The 22,058-nt window shown below is 41.2% G+C and overlaps 3 protein-coding genes across 3 annotated transcripts; all 3 read right to left on the reverse strand.

Moving 5' to 3' along the window:
• Positions 1–24: 24 nt before the first annotated feature.
• Positions 25–7,191, reverse strand: LOC125307110 (alcohol dehydrogenase class-3). The gene is made up of 9 exons (XM_048262893.1): positions 7,116–7,191; positions 6,543–6,644; positions 6,027–6,168; positions 5,348–5,435; positions 4,915–5,134; positions 4,394–4,654; positions 3,977–4,112; positions 305–443; positions 25–151 (listed from the first exon to the last, which is right to left on the reverse strand). The coding sequence occupies exons 1-9, from the start codon at positions 7,131–7,133 to the stop codon at positions 127–129; spliced, it is 1,131 nt and encodes a 376-aa protein (XP_048118850.1). The 5' UTR covers positions 7,134–7,191; the 3' UTR covers positions 25–126.
• Positions 7,192–8,121: 930 nt separating this feature from the next.
• LOC125307370 (alcohol dehydrogenase class-3-like) lies at positions 8,122–16,553 on the reverse strand. Its single transcript, XM_048263309.1, has 9 exons — positions 16,334–16,553; positions 15,482–15,583; positions 13,885–14,026; positions 13,554–13,641; positions 12,715–12,934; positions 9,517–9,777; positions 9,054–9,189; positions 8,556–8,694; positions 8,122–8,331 (listed from the first exon to the last, which is right to left on the reverse strand). Exons 1-9 carry the CDS (start codon positions 16,349–16,351, stop codon positions 8,307–8,309), a joined length of 1,131 nt encoding a protein of 376 aa, XP_048119266.1. The 5' UTR covers positions 16,352–16,553; the 3' UTR covers positions 8,122–8,306.
• Positions 16,554–17,264: 711 nt separating this feature from the next.
• On the reverse strand, positions 17,265–20,754 carry gar1 (GAR1 homolog, ribonucleoprotein). Its single transcript, XM_048263310.1, has 7 exons — positions 20,623–20,754; positions 19,920–20,086; positions 19,595–19,749; positions 19,141–19,200; positions 18,917–19,028; positions 18,306–18,482; positions 17,265–17,986 (listed from the first exon to the last, which is right to left on the reverse strand). Exons 2-7 carry the CDS (start codon positions 20,077–20,079, stop codon positions 17,973–17,975), a joined length of 678 nt encoding a protein of 225 aa, XP_048119267.1. The 5' UTR covers positions 20,080–20,086; positions 20,623–20,754; the 3' UTR covers positions 17,265–17,972.
• Positions 20,755–22,058: the final 1,304 nt, after the last annotated feature.

Here is a 22,058-nt window from a genome sequence, read left to right on the forward strand (position 1 = left end):
TAGGTAGGTGCAGATTCCACAATGACAAATCAAACATGTTTTTCTTTATTAGTCATTTTATACAATCAGCCAACATGCTACAAACAACAAGTATCCTAGGCTAAATGGTGTCAGCAGTCAGTGTCATCAAAATTGCAGGACAGCACGTAGACTGATGAAGAACAAAAGACAGTGTCACGATCATGACAAAAATGTTAGGCTGTAACAATTACTGTGAGGACTCAACAGCAACATATATTATTTATATAATAAATTAATATTAAATGAATTCATATAAAAATATTAATAACAAGTACAATTTTACCTCTTTCCATGGTGCATGAGATCAAAAGCCTCATTGATTTCAGCAAAGGGCAGTGTGTGGGTGATAAACTCATCCACCTTCAACTTTTTGGTCATGTAGTCATTCACCAGCCTAGGGACACTCTCCACACTCTTCCAGCCTAAGTGGAAACCACAGTACACAGAAGCATAATGAAAGTTGTGATTTTAAGTTGTGTGTTTAAGTTGCATGCTTATATTAAAGGAAAGTGAAAAATTATATTGCAAGAATCTGAATTTTATGTGTATCCAACAGCAGCATCCCTAAAAGATTTCAGTATGGTCTGGAGAGTACTCATAGATCCTCACAGGCATCCCACAATAATAATAATAATAAAGCTTTATTTGTATAGCACCTTTCATACACAGAATGCAGCTCAAAGTGCTTTACATTTGAAACATGTAACACAATAATAGTCAGTCAGTCATTATCAATCACTTTTCTTTGCTGTTTATGTTATACTCAGCAACATATCAAAAATATAGAAAATGACGTCATAAGACTGGCAGCCTTAACCCTCTTACCCCCCACAAGCACGCCATATGGCAACTGTGGCAAGGAAAAACTCCCATATTCCAGGAAGAAACCTTGAGCAGAACCTGACTTAATAGGGGAGCCCATCCGCTTCTGGCTGGCTAAGCCCTCAATAGTAGCAGATGTAGAATAATCTGAAAATGTAGTCTACAGGATAAGATGAGTTAACTAAAAGCTTTCCTGTACAGGTATGTTTTCAGATCTTTTTAAAAATATTTACTGAACTTCGCCTGCTTGATGTACAGAGGCAGGGTGTTCCATAGTTTGGGGGCATAATGGATAAACGCAGCTTCTCCACTTTGTTTGTGGAGCTTTGGGTGCGATTAAAAGATTAGAATTGGATGATCTAAGTTTCCTTTGTGGTTGATAAGATATTAAAAGCTCAGAGATATATGAAGGTGCTATGCCATTCAGAGCTTTGTAAGTAATTAACATAACCTTAAAATCAATTCTATAGGAAATAGGGAGCCAGTGCAGTTCAGCCAACACAGGGGTGATGTGTTCTCTCTTCTTAGTCTTAGTTAAAAGTCTAGCCGCAGAGTTCTGTATGAGTGCCAATTTCTTTAGATGTTTTTGGGAAGACCAGTGAAAAGTGCATTGCAGTAGTCTAACCTGCTAGTGATAAAGGCGTGAATTAGCTTTTCTGCATCTTGTTGAGTTAAAAGGGCCGCACTTTGGCAATGTTTCTCAAGTGGAAATAGGCTGTCTGAGTAACTTTACTGATATGGGGCTTAAAACTTAACTCTGCATCTAAGATGACACCGAGGCTTGTTACTTTTGGTTTGACCTGGTGTGCCAAGTTCCCCAGATTACTAAGAATAATATCTCGCTTTAGTTTTGGTCCAACCAGAAGTACCTCTGTTTTGTCATCATTTAGTTTCAAAAGTTTTTGCTCATCCACTGATTAATGGAGGTTAGGCATGCAGTGAGGGAGCAAAGGCCATCTAGGTTAGTTGGCTCCACAGAAAGATACAATTGGGTATCATCTCGTAGCTGTGGAAGTTTACATTATGCTGACTTATGACGTTTCCCAATGGGAGCATATATAGAGAAAATAGCAGGGGACCAAGGCAGCTCCCTGGGCCACACCAAAAAGGCAAGTCATGTTTTTCAGATACATGATCTCCTAGACTGATATAAAAAATCTCTGCCAGTAATGTAGGTTTGAAACCAGTTTAGAGCATTATCAGAGAGACCCACCCACTTTGCAAGGCGGTGAATTAGGATGCTATGATCAATGGTGTCAAATGCCGCGACTCAAATCCAGAAGAATAAGGATTGAGACTTTGTTTGAGTCGGTAGCTAGTCTGAGATCATTGACTATCTTTACTAGAGCCGTTTCTGTGCTGTGATTTGATCTAAAACCTGATTGGAATTTTTCAAGGATACTGTTTTCGTTGAGGAAGGTATTTAACTGATTGCAAACAACTTTTTCAAGTACTTTGCTCAAAAACGATAGATTTGATATAGGCCTGTAGTTGCTCAGATTGGTATGGTCAAGTTTTGACTTTTTTTAAGTAAAGGTTTCACAACAGCGGTTTTAAAAGCAGTTGGAAATATACCTGTTTCTAATGAGGTATTTATTACCTTGAGAAAAAAGGGAGCTAAGCCTTCATATACTTTTTTTTGAGGAATGTAGTAGGGATTGGATCTAAAACACATGTTGAAGAGCCGGTTTGAGTTATAATTTTACCAAGCTCAGATTGAGTAATAGTGCTAAAGGACCTTAATTTTGGGGGGGCTGTTTTTGGGTGTACTATCAAACATATTACTTGTGTTACCAATAGCCTCCCTTATAGAAATGACTTTGTTTTTGAAGAAGTCTGCAAATTCTTCGTGATCTTAGAGAGGATGCCTGACTGAGTGTGTCAAAGGTGTTTGATGCAATAGCCTATCAATGGTAGAGAACAACACCCTAGAGTTTCTACTGTTTTCAGCAATTACCTTAGAGAAGTGGTTCCTCCTCTCATTCCGAATAGCTCTATTATAATTTGCAATTTTTTCTTTTAGAATGGCACGTGAACCTGTAACTTAGTTTTTCTCCATGTTCTCTCAGCTTTCCTACATGATCTTTTTAGATCATGGATATTTTCGTTCATCCAAGGTGTCAGTTTGCTACAGGGCCTTTTTTAGTCTTTAAGGGTGCCACTCTGTCAAGCAGAGCCCTAATTCACGATTAAGAGCCTCTACCATTTGATCAATGGGATGATGTAAAATATCTAAATTTATGGAGTCTATAAGAGCTATGAACTGCTGTTCTGCTCTAATGTCCAAGAGTCGCGATTTGATTGCAATTTCGGGATGAATTTTTGGAGTATGTAGTACAATATTAAAAGATACACAATGATGATCAGACATATTTATATCATTTACTGATAAGTCTGTGACTTCTATCCCTCTGGAAATGACTAGATCGAGGGTGTTGCCAAGGTTGTGGGTGGGTCCTGTAACATGCTGCTTTAGCTCTAAACTGTCCAACACATTAAGGAACTTACTGGCTTTAGCATCAGTTGTCTTATTGACATGAATATTGAAGTCGCCATTTTACAATTATCCGATCATAGCTAGTGATGATGAGCGACATAAGTTCAGAAAACTGGTCGAGAAAGCCAGTCCATAGTTTAGGAGGGCGGTATAAGGTTAATAGAAGTACAACTGGGTCAGCCTTCAGAGTGAGGGCAATATACTCAAAGGAAGCGAATTCGCCAAAGTTGACTCGTGTGCAACTATATTTGTTTGAGAGAATGGAGGCAATTCCACCACCTCGTTTGCCTTGTCTAATTGAGTGGAAGAAATTATAATTTGGGGGACAAGTCTCAACAAGAACAGCTTCGCTGTCTGAAGTCAGCCAGGTTTCAACAAGAAACAGAAAATCCAATTTTTTTTCACAATACAATACAAGTAGTGTCATAAGATGCTTCACATAAATATCACCAGTGCCTATGCCTGTGCCTGTAAGTGATGTCTAATGGATCATTAGGCATGCTTAGCCTATATGTAACCTGCTTTATTGTCAACATATTAGTGTTGTTTTAGGTTGATGTGTTTGCCACTTGCTCTCACTTTTTTGTTCACCCTGAAACCCTATAGCCTATTTAATGCACAAACGCAGGTGTTCACCTCCAAAGGCAGAGCCCTTCCAGGTGCGCCCTGTGACGAGCTGGAAAGGTCTGGTGGAGATCTCCTGTCCTGCACCCGCCACCCCGAGGATCACACTGGTGCCCCAGCCCTTATGACAGGCCTCCAGTGCAGCCCTCTGCCAACATCAAAACACATTACACATCTTGATTAAATTGCAAACAAACCTTAATAACACAGGAATATCAGATAAGGAAAGGTAATACGGTGAGAGGCCCTCCTTTGCTTAAAGAAAAGAAAAAACTCACAATTCATTTGACTTCTTATGGATCAAATCTGTCCTGCCACCACTAATATCACTTTATGATAAACTCATCTGTGAGGTGAATAACTAAAAGCCATTTCTCTGTCGACTGAAAGGAGGAGCTTACCATAGCTCCAATGTTCTGAAATACTGACCATAACTCCAACGTTCCCGATGCACTCAAAGGAGTAGTCCACTCCTCCGTCAGTCATCTCAACCAGCACTTCCTGGATGGGTTTACTGTGATCTTTGGGGTTCACACACTCAGTGGCTCCAAAGCTCTTGGCACTTTCAAATTTGGACGGATTTAGATCAATGGCGATGATTCTTGATGCTCCAGCTACTTTGCAGCCCATTATGGCAGCGAGCCCCACTGCTCCAAGACCGAACACGGCACACGTGGATCCGGGTTCTACCTTTAAGGAGAAGACGAGAGAATGGGGAGTTATCTTCTGGTACTCCTCACAGTTATTGGGCATTCTTCTATTAACAACAATGTCTGAGTTTCTTAAAAACACTGGAATGAACAGTAGTGTTAAAAAAGGAGCTTTACAAAATACCAATAAGCAGTAAATCTGTATAACATGAATGATAAAGAATAGAAAACAGCTAGAGGAAGAAAGGCAATACACAAGCGTGTATTGACCATTGTGTCCTCCTTCTGTATGTTTCTCACCCCAGCTGTGTTCAGCGCTGCTCCGTAGCCAGTGGAGATGCCACAGCCCAGCAGGCACACTTTATCCATCGGCGCTTTCCCATCCACTTTGGCCAGAGAGATATCCGCCACCACGGTGTACTCAGAGAAAGTGCTGGTCCCCATGAAGTGGAACAACTGCTTTCCCTTGCAGGTGAAGCGGGAGGTCTTATCAGGCATCAGCCCCTGGCCCTGGGTGATTCTGTGAAGGGGATGTGTGGTTGTGGTTGTAGGAAGACATACAGTGTCAGTATTCTCTAGGTCATCCTATAACAATGACAGGAATGTTATTATTTTTTTTTAAAATAAATGTTTCAAACATTGTACTGCTTTGTAATGTTACATATCAGAGACAAAAAATAATAATTGCTTGAACACGAGGAATGCATCTTGAATTTTAGAAAGACAGACCAACCTGATCTTCTGACACAGATTCGTCTTGGGGTTTTTACAGAACTTGCACTCTCCACACTGTGGCACATACAGAGGTATGACCGTGTCGCCTAGGTAGAGAAAATGTATCTCTTACCATTTCTGTTCTTGTTTTTGTTACAGAACCCCCCACACACAATAACAACCTCTATAATACATCAAACCATGAATATACACCTGCCAATGTCCTGCCAAGCTAGCTTTGGTGCCTTGACCTGTAAACTAGTACAGCTGCATTGCTGTTTACGTTACACATACACATGGCCTTCCATGGTGTCAGTCTGGCTATTAGTGAGACTAAGCCCTTTGTGTGTGTGTGGTTGCACCACCTATACAAGTGAGATACATCTGGAATACATCAGAATTCTACAGTACCCTGAGGTGATTGCCAGTAGATGAGATTAAGCTATCCACAATGTATACTCTACTATGCTATTTATTATTTAACTATTCATTGTGTTACATATAATATCACTTAAGTGAAACATATATGTTATATACTGTATGTTATATTCAGTTCAAAGTCTTAAAAAAAAATTGTTTTTTATTATTTTAAATCAACTGTTTTCAATTCCCAGTTTATCATTTGTAAATAAAATGATATGTCATGATAATATTTCCCCAATCAGTAATCATATATAGTTTAATTTGTTTGGGTAGACCTGGTTTGAACTTGGTGACACCCTCTCCGACGCTCTCCACCGTGCCGGCACCCTCGTGGCCCAAGATGACAGGGAAGAGGCCCTCAGGGTCCGCTCCACTCAGGGTGTAGGCATCAGTGTGGCACACCGCAGTGGAATGGATCTGCAATGACAGCAGGCCACTACTGAATATAAAGAAATGCTTGTTGAGGAAAGGACTATGTCTGTAAACATATTAGTTGTCTTGACGCAGAATCTCAGTGAAAATAAAACTTTATACAATATTGGTCTTTATATGAAATATATAAACAATTGCCTTTCCATTTATCTGTATGCGTATTAAACATACAGGCATTCCGCTATGTTATGGTTAGAAATCCATATTCATGATTAATCGTTTTGCATAATAGTGTCTGATACCTAAAAAAGTAAACTATTGATCTGTGCTTAACTAACTGCATTGCACTGCAGTACTGTATATTATATAACATCAGAGATCAGTAATTTGGCAATCAGCCACATTCTGGCCATTCTCACCTTCACTCGGACTTCGTGGGCTCTGGGTGGGGCCACCTCCACCTCCTCAATGGACAGAGGCTTCCCAGCCTCCCAGGCCACTGCTGCCTTGCATTTGATCACCTTGAAACAAGCCATCATGCAATTAGCTGCAGTAAATTCAATCAATTCAAATCTCAGGTAGATGCAACTTCAGAGAGTTTTTGTTTATTGCATACCAGTCAGAGATAAGTGTAATTTGTAGCCCATGGTTGGGCAAAAGAAGACCCTATTATCAGTGATAATAAAACAAAACCAAGAAGCTAATACAACCATGTCAGTGTTCTACAGCAAAAAGTGAACTTTGCTCACACCAAGGTTCACTACCATAAACGAACATTTCCACTTGCAGAGCAAGCAGCAACCTGTACACTTAACACAACCACTCCCAACTGAACATAATGAGTCCCTAGTTTGTTTGATCAAATTGTCCTTATTCTTGTTGACTGTGACCACCACACGCCGTATTGTAAATAATGTAAAGGGGTAAAAATATCAGGATACAACACAGTATACTCATTAGGCAGAGTGCAGAGTGAAGAAAAGGTTTCTTACTTTTCCTGCAGTTGCCATTATGTAGCCGTGTTCAGAGGTCTTGTTAGAGTGCAAGCTTGTTGGAGGGAAAGCAGCTACATCCTGTAGCGAGTGCAGAAGGTCAAGTTCACTGTGTTTAAGGTTAATAATTACTCATTGCCTGGTGTTTGTGGATGTGGGATATGTTGCCAAGTTTGGAGAAAATCCTGAAAAGTTCTTCCATTTTTTATCCCCTTTGGTCATGTATTGTAAAAACAACTCTCAGGCATTTTGTGTAAACAGTGGTCACGCCATCTAAAACATAACTGAATACTTTTCCAATACTATTTCCAAACAAGTTTTGAGCTGGAGTGATTCACAATTTATGATAAGGAAATGATTTGACACACACAAAAAAAAAAAAACATACAGGAAATCTTAACTGTTAAAAGGGATTTTTGGCAAATGTGGCAACCACAGAAGTGGGTGGTACTATGAAGTGTTTCATTGCCTCTTATACAAACAAAGCCTTCCAGCTGTAGTCATCACAACTGGAAAAACTCTGCTTGTTCATCTTAATGAACAAGTTATGAACTACATTGCTTCCCTTCTTAAAATGCATTTAATATTGATGACATGGAAGCATACTGATATATTAGCATTGTGGTATGCCAGTATCTGGTTGTAAAATAATAGAAAAGCCTATAATTGTATAACAGTGCTGCTAATTGGACTATTAATGTTCACTATTTTAACATGCTTATGAGAAGTGTATCAAACAGCATGAATCTTAATTATATTACTCATAACAGTAAAGAACTGGCTGGATAAACAGAACAGTTGTTTTTCCATCCGTGCAATTTCAGAAGTATTCCTCCTTTAAATTTCCACCATACATTTCAAAGGTGGAAAAACCTTAATTCCACGAGAGCAATACTGATATTGACAAAGCCATGACCTTAGGCTTGTGGTTTTTCGCTGTGACATGCTCTTTTCTGTAACAAAGGTAACCAGCTGTGCAATGAGAAGAAATGACAAGACAAAAACATTTGCATTTTTTAGTCAAATTTAATCAGTTGTGATTGTAACAGGTGTGCCTTGATATAAACATTAAACAAACAAACAAACAAACAAACAAACAAAAAAAGCCATGATGGTCGCCAGAAGGACAACATCTTAAGTGCACACTGGGTAAGTGCCATGTGATGAGACCACTTCCTGTCCACTGGCTCCTCAGAGGTTCAGGACTGCACGGAGGCTGAAACAAACATAACAAAAAGTCACAGCATTAGCTTAAAACCAATACCAATTTTCTACTATTTTTTCTGATGTGCAGCTCCATTAAGTTAGAAATGACTAAGACCTAACCACATCCAACATCAATTATCAACACCTAACCATCCTTGAGGACACAAAAGATGACGTGCTATTATAAAAGCAAACAGGCATAATCAGCTTGCTTGGTAGATTTGGGGAAACTACCTCTTTCCTTGGTGCATGAGATCAAAGGCCTCGTTGATCTGGGGGAAGGGTAGTGTGTGGGTGATAAACTCATCCACCTTCAGCTTCTTGCTCATGTACTCATTCACCAGCTTGGGCACACTCTCCACACTCTTCCATCCTAAAGGTGCAGAGGACTGACCGTTTTACTCTGAACGCCACACACAGCCTCAAGTTCAACAGTCATGAAAAGTTAATTTTTCTGTCCTTTAAAAAATAATTTCCTAAAGTGACTACAATTATGCTCTTAGGGATACAGGACACATGGGGTCATTGTGATAACACAAGAGTGAATATTTTGGCTTGGCCACTGATTTGACTGTGGTTTTAAAGTAATTCCCAATGTATGGCATTCATGTGTAATCTTCTACATGTCAGGCTAAATCACAGTATGATGAAGGGCAAGACCAGTGTCTTATTTCCTGTGGCTGATGAATGCTGATGGGAGGAAACTAGTCCATCGTTGCTCTAAACCCTAACCTCCGAAGGCGGTTCCCTTCCAGGTGCGCCCAGTGACCAACTGGAAAGGTCTGGTGGCGATCTCCTGCCCAGCTCCTGCCACTCCGATGATGACGCTCGTGCCCCAGCCCTTGTGACAGGCCTCCAAGGCTGACCTCTGAAACCACAGCACAGACCAGTCAGAGTAAATCAGTACTGGTCAACAGCTATACCTGCATGGGCTGAAAACTGTGTGTTTATGAAAAAACTAATTACAAATGTATTGAATGCATACAGAGGCCAAAATACTTCTTATATGTTGATATGTTGATTAACCTGTTGAAGATGGTATGATTATGTGGATTTAAAATCCAAGCAATTTCTTTAGAACTGACCAAGAAACAGAAACATATTTTAAGCCGTTTCCCCCCTGAAGAAACACAGTGCGAGTGAACTAAACAAGTGTACCCCATGTACCGATTGCAAAAGCATCTGAAATACTGACCATGATCCCAACATTCCCGATGCACTCAAAAGAGTAGTCCACTCCTCCGTCAGTCATCTCAACCAACACTTCCTGGATGGGTTTGCTGTGATCTTTGGGGTTCACACACTCAGTCACCCCAAACTGCTTGGCCACCTCGAACTTCTCAGGGTTGATGTCAACACCGATGATCCTGGTGGCTCCGACTGACTTGCAGCCCATGACCACAGCCAGTCCCACGGCTCCCAGTCCGAAGATGGCACAGGTGGAACCTGCCTCCACCTACAGGTTTGGCAAAGCATAGCATATAATTGAAAAACTATTTCAAGGCAATAAAAATGACAACACATTTAGTGTGTTTCCATCCAACTTCCTAATGCGCATTTAATCTATTCGAATAAGAAATCCCGGTTGGAAACACGTGCAATGCGCATCAAAAATCCTAATGCACATCTATATTTGATTCGCTAAAGGGGGGTGGATTAACTCTCGATGCGCATAAGGTATAATGCGAATAAAGTTGATAGAAACGGTGTGATGTAACCTTCAGAGAATCTCAGCAATCTCTGGCGCTTCCCTATAACATCAGGCAACTTGATGTGTTCTCTTGCTTGTTTCCGTAGAATAAAACAAACTGAATACACACATCGGTGCACAGCTGTTTTGCTGACGCTAAAGTTTTCGCCAACAACTCGATCGGCACACATCGCAAGTTTATACAACTAGTGCAGTGCCCGTTCAAACATGCCATTCCTGTAGAAAACCTGTAGCCCGATTACATGCCCGCAGATATGCCTGCTTTAACAATAGGATGATAGGGAAAAACATCATTCCAGCTAAGCATTCAATAATGTATTCTGAATATCATAATATATTAGCCTATCATGAATGTGCAGTAAGCAGAATTTAGGCATGACTGCATGTGATTTCTACAGATCAGAATGGCATAACAAATGTTTTGAGTTAAGGCTATAGGCCTAGCTTATTGCATAACTTTCCTGATAGTGAAGACAAGCCATTTTGTGATCGTTTGACATTTGCAACGATGTGACTCAAAAGCAGTGTTTGGTAGCATAAGTGACGTTGCTCTGTCTGCCACTTGTTGTCTAGCCGTGTGGCACGTCTTCTGAAACGTTAAATTCGGGACCATTAGCTTGTTTCAATTTGGGACCTTGCAGTCGGAAATGTAGTTTGTTTATTCAAAGTCTCATGTCCAATGTAGCCTGGGCTATTCAAAGCGTCAGTTTATTGCACATACTTTTCATGTAATTTCGAATAGCCACTACATACCCATGTTTGTTGGCGTGTTGTCCGCGTAATCATTTTATGCAAGCAAACATACAGGAAGTCTTTATTGTTGAGGTCAGAGATGATAATCAAACATCTTGCATTTTAAACGTGATTTAGTGTTGCCAAATCTCCGCTTATCCTCTCTCTGGTCCTGCGCGCAGTGCTGTGTGAGAGGGTGGCTATGGTAGAGCAGAGAAAGCCAACGTGTGCTTCTTTTACCGATATATTTAGCTTTTCTTATCCAAACAATGTCAAACTATGCACTGCACTTACTCATGCCAGTAGCAAGACACTACTCATGCCAGTAGCAAGACACCTGCCAAGTTTGAAATCGAACGGACCAACAACACGCAGACAGACAGACAGACGTTCCTGCAATTTATGGATAGATAGATGCGGTGGCTTGTTTGTTGGGATAGGCATCCGACAACGAGTACTCGGGGCAACAGCCAGGTCTATCATTTGTCATAATTCTTCAAACCCTGGCGGCCTTAAAATTTAGGCCCGACAAGACCCGAGCCCCACAGAAATCAGCCCGAGCCCGAGACTGACAGCTTTTTAAAAGCCCGAACCCGTTTACAGCCCGACATTATTCAAATGTCCGCACGCACGCAGCTCTTTTGCCTTTTGTCAAGAATGAGTAACATTTGACATATTTTATTCATGACTAACGTAGCCTAGGCCACTTGGAAGTTGGAACAAAGAAATAAAATAGCCCAAGTCCTCTCAGCATTCTGAAGTTTGCGGGAACCCTCCCATACGCAGCCCCGACATTAATTAGTACTTGCGCCAGCTTTTCAAACCCCTCGCCATTTACAATATTAAAAGGCCTAATGTCTTTACAGCGAAAGCTGACACACTTCTTCTATAACCATTTGTTTCACATTTGCAGGGCTTGATTTTGTTGCTGTAGCCTAACAAACGATGTGATCCTGATGGGCACTGACAGCTTTGATCAACATGCCTTATCAGCGACGAATTCCCTGTCGTTCTACAGAATGTTGCATCCTTTGGATTTTACATAACCACTGGCTCATTATTCTCATTATGCACATGATCAAAACTTTTCCACACCTCAGACTTTGCTTTCTTTGCCAGTGCAACTAAAACGCCAGTCACAAGAGGCCAGCCACTGTTTCACCTCCTAAGCAAGTGCCAAATTTGACAAAAAAACTGCCGAGACCTTGGTCATTCCCAAGTGTATGGCGGTCTCCGGCGATGGGAAGCTGCCAACACCCGATTGTGCAACATTCTCCGCCTTCTCCTTCTAATCGATATTAAACAAAATATTTTCAAAATGAAGGAACGAATTAGGCCTAGGGCCTAGGCTAGAGAGGAGGGCGTCCATTTCACTCAACATAGGCAAAGTGTCCCAAAATACTTAGAATCAATAGGTGTTGGAAACGCTGACTAATGCGCATTTTATGTATGCGCATTACCATGGATTCGCATCACTAATTCACATGAGTTGGATGGAAACACGCTAATTGATTGACAACACACTGACACACTGATTCCGTTTTCAAGCAGAATGGTTGTCTCTGCCACCCAAAATCCAAACAGCAGCTAACTGATAAAAACTAGGTTCAGTTAAACAAGGTGAAGCAAAATCTACTTGATGCATGATACTATGCGATCAAGCGAAGGAGAATGTGTGCTCTGTGGTTGCTGCACTAATTTCACTTGATTTAATCATTGACAACATTCCAACCCAGGCTTTAACTGATCCAATCAGCATTCTGTTTGGGATAAAAACATTGCCTGTGGTAAAGTAAACAGAGGGGTAGCTGAGGTGGCTAAACCACTGGCTCTGTAATACAGACAGCATGTAGAGACATTAGCTAGTTATAAAGCATGTAATGAGGCAAGCAAGTAATCCATGTCTGCACAATGAAAACCTCTTGTAATTCCCATATCTGGCAGCATTACCTTGGCAGTATTCAGCACAGCGCCATACCCAGTGGAGATGCCACAGCCCAGCAGGCACACTTTATCCATCGGCGCTTTCTCATCCACCTTGGCCAGAGAGATATCCGCCACCACTGTGTACTCAGAGAAAGTGCTGGTCCCCATGAAGTGGAACAACTGCTTTCCCTTGCAGGTGAAGCGGGAGGTCTTATCTGGCATCAGCCCCTGGCCCTGGGTGATTCTGAAAAAGGACAGAGGAATAATCTGATCACTTGCACTTGGATCAATACAGATCATCTGAAAACAACAAGTTGCTCAGGTAGCAATTGGACTAAAAAGCCTGCTAACACACGGCCTGAACTTATGTTGAAATGTTGATTCAGTTCCATCAAATGCTGCTAAACTGCTAAATTATGAATTAAACTGCTAAATTATAATGCTGCCAACATTTCTAAATTATATTCTGACCTATTAAAAGTATATGTTTGGCCCTGGCCGTGGCGCGACTGGCTGGGGCACCTGCACCGTACACCGGCGACTCGGGTTCGATTCCCGCCCTGTGGTCCTTTCCGGATCCCACCCCCCACTATCTATCCCGCTCGCTTCCTGTCATTCTGGCTGATTCTGTGATATGCAGGAATTCTAGTACAAATTCAGTAAGCCAAAGCAGGCAACACGCCAGGGTCACATGTGGGTTAAACATTTCACATATTCTCCCCACATCTTGTTTTTCCATAATGGACACAACCATGACGTAACTGAGATTGACCTGCCATGTAACTGGTTGGTATGGAAAGAATCTGTTTCATTTTGTGGTTGATTAAAGGTGTGCATATGATAAGATTACAGGGTCTAATTACCTGATCTTCTGACACAGGTTAGTCTTGGGATTTTTACAGAATTTGCACTCTCCACACTGAGGCACGTACAGAGGAATGACCACATCCCCTAATTTTAAAAAACACAAGCGGTTAACTATACTGTTGCACATATCTGGTTCAGCCCAGCATTACAGTAAATTCAAGAATAATAACTGGAAATGTAGCTTTAAATCATGGTCTTTTTTACACAAATTATTTTTTCAAATGTCATCATAAATTGCACTTCAGATATTAGAAAGGGAAAAAAACACAAGATCCACACTCAGTAAGCAGGTCTAGGATATCACCAGAGAAGTGTGAACTGTCTGACCTGGTTTGAACTTGGTGACACCCTCTCCGACGCTCTCCACCGTGCCGGCACCCTCGTGGCCCAGGATGACGGGGAAGAGGCCCTCAGGGTCCGCTCCACTCAGGGTGTAGGCATCAGTGTGGCACACCGCAGTGGAATGGATCTGCAATGACAGCAGGCCACTCAATTTTATGGACAAGTCGAAACATCTGTTAGAATGACCTACCTTACACATGTGGCCATGCCATGTCGACATTAAACTCAACATTTTGAGAATAAAGTTAGTTTAGAGAGAGAACGACCGCTTGGGACGATTGAAAATTAGGACGAATGAAACATTCCAGTTTTCTTCGAGTGCAACAATGATTAGACATAGGCCTACATCATGTGGACAAAACATAGAACATATTATCCTCCGTTGCTCAGCCAAATACTTACCTGTTAGGTCCTTTTATCACAGAGTTACAGGCGATAAATGCAATGGTCAAAAGTAAACGTCATTAGCGGTTTATTTATTTATTGTAGGCCTATTATTAAAGAGTGTTTTTCATCTAAAGGTTCAACTTCATGCTTATGCACTAGACTAGGCATAGCCTACTAAGTGCTCTCCCCAATCCCAGACTTACATATTGCATGTTTGTTTGTAATGGATGCAAAACAGCCTATTGCTGAATGTCTATGGAGGGACGAATGAAGCTGTCCTCCCGACCAGGCAACCCCATGTATTCTAAGTAAATGCACACATATATGTGTTTATAGTCTCCTATATTTATTGCAGGTGAGACATGGAAAAGCAGTTTTAGAAAAATGAGTTTTGCCATGTTAACCTATGGAGAGTGACGGCTGTGGGTCATGAAGGGCAGTTATTTGGATGTGCGGTGGCCTTACCCACATAAAACAGAGTGAAATAACACTTTGTACTATAGAAACATTATATCATTGGAAACATGTATTATTCTAGCTATATAAATGGCATAGTGCATGGTATTTCCATAACCACGAGATACAGCGCTTCACGATGACGGCAATTAACAGACAATCTATCTGAATATCTGCAATCTAGCAATCTATCTGAAATAACAACTATTTGAAGTAGGCCTATTATTCAAGTCACATATGATGTGTTAGTGTAGGCTAGATAGCTTAACTGTAGGCTATGTTTAAACTGTATTTCGAGTTTAATGTCGGCATGTCGAGATTAAAGTAATATGATATTTCAACTTTATTCTCGAAATGTCGAGTTTAATGTTGACATGGCGACTTTAAAGTTAACATGTCGAGTTTAATCTCGCCATGGTAAAATGTGGCCCTAATACTCCGTTGTACTAGAGGCCTGCAAGCAGCTGGCTGTCTTAAATCTCACAGGAGACAGCAGAGCATGCATTCTGCCACAGTGCATCCAGCTGTTACAATATCCCATCAGGCAACAGTTTCCCATCAGAACACAGCAGTGGTGAAATGACCAGATATCTTCAAAATATAATGCCTCCTTGGCCTTCTCTGATGTTCAGCTGTATTGTAGGTACCCACTGATTGAGAGAAGTAACTTGTTTGTAAAAAGGCAATTACACCCAGAGATAAAAGAAAGAATAGAGAAAAGTGAAAGAGGAGACGTCACCTTCACTCTGACTTCGTGGGCTTTGGGTGGGGCCACCTCCACCTCCTCAATGGACAGAGGCTTCCCAGCCTCCCAGGCCACTGCAGCCTTGCATTTGATGACCTGGTGGAGGCACAGATGTAGTTCTATCTCTGCACCTTACTCTGTAATATTACCATCAACACACAATCTGGATGCATCCTTCCCATATTTAGTGAACTTATAATGTTAGGTGAAATCAGTTGTCACATTGTTAATGGTATGGTATTAGACTTTGACTTAGAATACCATACACTGAAGATGAAAAGTTAACATATGATGTGAAGACTGCATTCACCAATTTTGTGCTTGCACGTGATGCTAAGGTAGCAGCAGATCTAACAATATTCGGGGTAGAATGTCACCGTGTTTTATCGTTGTAAAACCTAGCTAACATGCAAAGAAGGGTATAATTAATGCACAACCCAGTATTTTTAAGTAGTAAAATCAAGCGAACTATGCTTCAAGCAACACATCCTTCCGACGCTAGCATGCCATCCTGCAGCGCTACATAAAGAAACGAGCGAATAACAAAGCCGCTAACTGGTTTTCTGCTCGGTGTTACATAACATAAAGGTGCATGCACTGGTCGAAATAATTCAGATGGTCTATTGGCAAGCACACAATGATTCTTTGTACCACGCAGAAACTGCAACTTTCTCGGCTGAAACACTACTCGTTTATACAGTACTTTCATGCATAGTTCTTTGCACGTTGCAACTTGAAGAAAACGATCTGTTCCTTCGTTACTTTTCGCAAAGTGAATATCCCACTGATATTGAATATATAATTAATTCGTTGAGGTTATTCACAACCACAAAAAAAGGTTCTTACTTTCCCAGCTGTATCCATGATCTTTCTTTTTCCAGTGAAAGGCAGCAAGAGAGAAACCGAATGTGGGAGGTAGTTGAGACTTTTACCCGAGCCAATCAAAACGCTGATTCCTGTTCACAGTAGAGTTCAATCCATGTTATTTTCTGATACGCTGATTGTGGCAACTGCAGACTTGACTGATCAGCTCTATTTGAACCAATCACACAAAACCGCGATTGTTAAGCGCATTCAAACATCTAGTATAACTGAACACGACCTTCGAATGATAGCAAATGACAAGTCATATCAAACAGGGGGACCTTGCCAATAAAAAGAACGCAAAACTTCCCGCGCTGTGTGTTTTCCCACCTACTGAAATAATCATTGGAACTCTTGCTTTAAATAATCTAAAGCAACACACTTTCTGACGTCAACACCATTTTTTTGTGGCAGTAAAATTGTCTCGGTTGTCTCAATGCACCTTACAGTCAACAGTTTCAACACTATGGAACAATTTTCAGCTGCTTGTGAGGACCAGCCTTTAGAAACATGTGTGTGTGTGTGTGTACACAAGTGCGAGATATTCTGAGCGTAACTAACAGGGACCACCAGCTTGACGGATCAGTAGGGAGTATGTTCGCAACAAAGGGTGGTTGTTATTATTATTAATTCTATAGTCTATTGATAATTTTAGTTTTGTTAATTGCTAATTTAGGCCATATGACTTCAATAGTTTAATTCTAATGTTAATATGATGTTTACTCATGTCATAACCATAATATGCATGATGCATAAAACACCAATAGTACATAAAGAGAACCAGCATTCAAGTGGTGGTTCAAGAACAGCTTATTGGGAATGCATAATGGCGTTCGTTATTGGGTATTCAGGTATAACGGCAACACATAAGCACAATGATCATATTGAGGTGCTGAGACAGAGAACCCACAGGTTAAAGACAGTGAAAGATTTATATTTCCAGTTAAAACAGCATCTCAGTGAAAGCACATCTGATGAATCCAGCAGGCACAAGTACTTTTTTGAATAGCAGCTGGTTACCAGCTACTTTTTTATTAATTTGAGTTGTGAGTGGCACTGGCAGAACATCAAACCTGTACAAAAATATTCAGTGCCCTTTGATATCAACTACAGGCACACAGTGGATTCACTGACTGGATGTTACCAGCGTTTGAAACATACAAACCCTTCCAAACCATATGTTTAATTGAGATTTCGTTTACAACGCTTCCAAGTCTGACATTATTTTATGTTTCTGTCATTTTATGGACTATGTTTGTGTCACTGTATATCAAAATGGATCTTCTAACAATGAGACATTCCTTCACTAGATGATAGCTTAAGCCTCACTCTTGCCTGTGGGGTTTCCAAAGAAAATGCATCATTGACCAGGGACTACAATCACAGATTGATAACTGGAAGATGATAAGGGGGGGAAAAAGGAATGGACACATTAAACAGCACAAAAAATTATGAATAATAATAAAAAATAGCATTGCAGGCCAATGGTCCAAAAGGTAGAGGGCCGCTGCCTCGTTTAAAAACAAGTCCAACAGAGAGGAAGCTCAACAGCCTCTTTGCTCCATCTCCCCTGGTACCCTTCCAGTGGTGCTGGCCGATCAAGTCTGCGTCTGTTGAGTCATCATGATCTCCCTCCTGTATCAATGGAAACGGACAGCAGTCAGTGATTTCTCCATTTAAAAGGATCATTCTCTGAATACAGTTTACAACAGCCATATGAATGAAGAACATACGAAACACGGTATGCGTGTATTAGAAATATAGCAGAATGAGCTACGTTCCTCAACAATCATTCACAATCCACAAAACTAAATACAAAATGATTCACAACTAACAAAACTAAATACAAATACAACGCTAACCAAATAAATACATAAAACACAGCACTGATTCAGATCTATCCATTATCCATCTATCTAGTCCATTGAGATTTCCCATGGTGAATTTCACTGACCTCTGAATCCACCGCCACCTCCTCTTCCTCTGAAACCTCCCCCGCTGCCTCCTCTGAAACCTCCCCCACTGCCTCCTCTGAAACCACCACCACCGCTGCCTCCTCGGAAGCCTCCACCGCTGCCTCCTCTGAATCCTCCTCCACCACGTCCTCCACCCCGTCCTCCACGGAAGCCACCTGCAGCAACACACAACATGCATTATTTGGTTATATTTTTGAATGTTCAATTAACAAATCCCATTCCAAGTTAACTTCAAATTAAACAGCCACAATCAGCTTTCATGTAAGGGCCCCAACAACAGCTACCCTAGCTAGGGGGCAGCCGTGGCCTGCAGGTTAGCGTTTCGGACTTGTAACCGGAGGGTTGCCGGTTCGAACCACGACCAGTAGGCACGGCTGAAGTGCCCTTGAGCAAGGCACCTAACCCTCACTGTTCCCCGAGCGCCGCTGTTGATGCAGGCAGCTCACTGCGCCGGGAATAGTGTGTGCTTCACCTAATTCACGGATTGGGATAAATGCAGAGACCAAATTTCCCCCAAGGGATCAAAAGAGTATATATACTTATATATATACAGTGCAAGTGATTATTAACAGTGTAGAAGTGATCTCACCTCCACGGCCACCTCCTCTGCCACCTCTACCTCCCCTCGGGGGACCCTTCTCTCCTGGGGGTCGCGGGAGAAACCTCTGTAGGGGCAAAAGCTTTGCAGGGTCTATGTAGAACTGAGGGAGGAAACAGGGTAAAAACATTAATCTCCACATGGCCTGCATTGGTGACAGATTTTGGCAGGGTCACCAGATATTGCTCAGAAATGTGCTGAATAGACCAACTAACCTTCTGTAGTTTCTTAAACGATGATGCCTTCATGTTTTCTGATAGTTTGACAGAAAAATACTGCAACCAAGTTAAGGTAAATTGCTATTAATCCTGCACTAGTAACTTGAAGGAGAAATCCGGGGAGTTTTCACATAGATCTCCGTTTCTCGAGGTCACCGAGTATTGTTGGCACAAAAAAACCCTAGCTTGAGTTGCCGCTACCGCAGCCAGGCAGCTACAGCTCTTTACTCCAGGGGCATGTCCGTGAGCTCCCATGTACATGCCCACAGAGTTTGGGCATGTACCTTTTTTTTCCATACCAAAAGTACTCGGTGACCTCAAGAAACGGAGATCTATGTGAAAACTCGCCAAATGTATCCTTTAATATGTATTGGTAAAACACTGGAAACAATACAGAAAATGTACTCCCAACAAATTAACAGTACAGCCTTCTTTGAAGTGACAAGGATACAAAGTCCCGCAGATTTCCAAATATTTCATCCACTTTTCCAATTTGCTCTTTGTTTTCCAAATAGACTGGGGCGTTGAAGTAAGGCACTTTGCTTTCTTCTGTTGTGCATTTACACACAATGTCATCCTCACAAGGATGCACAAACTCTCCTAGACCTGTAAAGACAACCAATCACAAGATTTAGTCCAAGGCCCAATTTCCAAAGCAATAAGCTTTACCACATTTCACAGCTCATTAAATGGCGTGTAATACAATCCGTACAGGTGACCCATTAGGCAAAGGAACAAGCAAAGCTGGTCTCATTGCAGTCCGCAGCACATCTTACCGACAACGTATTCAGGGGGACCATAATCTTGCTGTCTGTTGAAGCCGCCTCTTCCCCCTCCTCGGCCACCGAATCCTCCTCGTCCGCCACCGAATCCTCCTCTTCCGCCCCGGTTAAATCCTCCACCACCACCTCGACCACCACCCCCTCGAAAAGACATCCTGAGACTGGAAATGAAAATGAATTCATAACTACTTGGAAATACATTTGTTTAACAATTAACGTTACACAAATTTGAAGTTGCTAGGTCCTGAACTAGGTTAACACCTAACGCCAGTTCAGTAACGTTACCAAACATGCAACACAAAGATTATACTGTATAATTGTAGACTAGCATAACTTCAGTCAATGAATCCGACTAGGTAACGTAGCTGTTTTAGCTAGTAGCAGCTAAACGTTAGCTGCGCCAGAGAAGTTGCAAACATCAGGATGACGCTTAAGTTTACAATAACATGTCACACGAGGCTTTCAGATTGTTTAACGCTAATGCCACCTACACACACACACACTAATGAAAGTACGATATAAAGTGCAATATAATTTTCATTTGAAGACACATCGTGGCATGTGTCCCCCATGATGACACTAGGTTAGCCAGCTAGCTACACTGCAACAAACGATAGCTAATTTCTCATTTGAACAATAATACTTCAACGCTGCTGATACAACATGGTTAATCTTTAAAACAAACATAAACAAATACCTTTAAATTTGATCGGAGCGTTTTGCAGACACTTCAATTGTTCGCTCTACAACAAACTCTAGGGGCATGCGGTGTTACCGAGAGCAAGTTACTGCACATGTGTGTATCTGCCGCAAAGCAATGTGTGTCGTACAAGCCCAACTCAATTTACGTTTTGCTGCAAATACAGCCTTTCCCTGTACTCTTTGCCTGTACCACAGTAGGCTGTACCAGTACCTTTCATGGTAACTTTAGGCCTGCCCACTTTAGTGGTGTGTGTGTGTGTGTGTGTGTGTGTGTACCTTATCGTGGTGGGTAGCTTACAGTTACTATCAGACATAAAAAAAAAAAAACAGTTTCTCTACCCTACCATAACCACACAACTTGCTGCTATGATTTCACATGGATGTTGGTTATGGTTATGGTTATGGATTTAGCAGACGCCTTTGTCCAAAGCGACACATAAATACAAAACAACATAATAATATTTAAAATTGAACAGGGAACAGATTAAAATGTAGGTCAAATATAGTAAGGAGAATAGTTGTAGTACACAATAATATCAATTCAAGCAATAGCCTAATAAAAAAAGCAATGTAAAAAGGGAAAGGCAATAATAAAACAATAATGTCAATTCAATCAATAATATAAAAACAATGACATGCTAAGACTACATTAAGGAGAATATCAATAATAAACAATAATGTCAAATTAATTAACAGCCCAATTAAAATAAAACAACATTATATAAACCATAACACATAGCCTAAGCGCTTAAACAACTAAGTATATGTTGAATAGGAATGTCTTTAGACCCCTCTTAAACGACCCAAAACTACCACAGGAACGGAGAGCACTGGGCAGTTCATTCCACCAACATGGAACCACTGAAGAAAAGAGTCTGGAATTAGACCCAGTTTTCATGACTGGTCGACACAACATACGCTCAACAGAAGACCGCAGTGGGCGGTTGGGGATGTAAGGCTTGATTATTGAATTAAAATAACTAGGAGCAGATCTAGTTAGTGTCCTATAGGCCAAAGTGAGAGATTTACATTTAATTCTGGCTACTATAGGGAGCCAATAGAGAGTAACTAGGAGAGGAGTTACATGTGTCCTCTTTGGCTGATTGAAGACCAGGCGTGCTCCAGCATTTTGAATCAGCTGTAATGATCTTGTTACACAAGCGGGTAAGCCAGCTAATAGTGAGTTACAATAGTCCAGCTTAGAGATGACCATGGTCTGAACAAGAAGTTGTGTGGAATCTTGTGTCAGATAAGGTCTGATCTTCCTAATGTTGTAAAGCATAAACCGACATGATTTTGCAATAGAAGCTATATGCTCAGAGAAGTTAAGTCGGTCATCAATTACAACGCCCAAGTTTCGTGCCGATCTAATTGGGGTCAGTGAAGTTGAGTCAAGCTGGATGTTAATCTGTTGGGGAATAGCTGTTTTAG

Source organism: Alosa alosa, chromosome 14, assembly GCF_017589495.1.
Source record: "Alosa alosa isolate M-15738 ecotype Scorff River chromosome 14, AALO_Geno_1.1, whole genome shotgun sequence".
NCBI lineage: Eukaryota > Metazoa > Chordata > Actinopteri > Clupeiformes > Clupeidae > Alosa > Alosa alosa.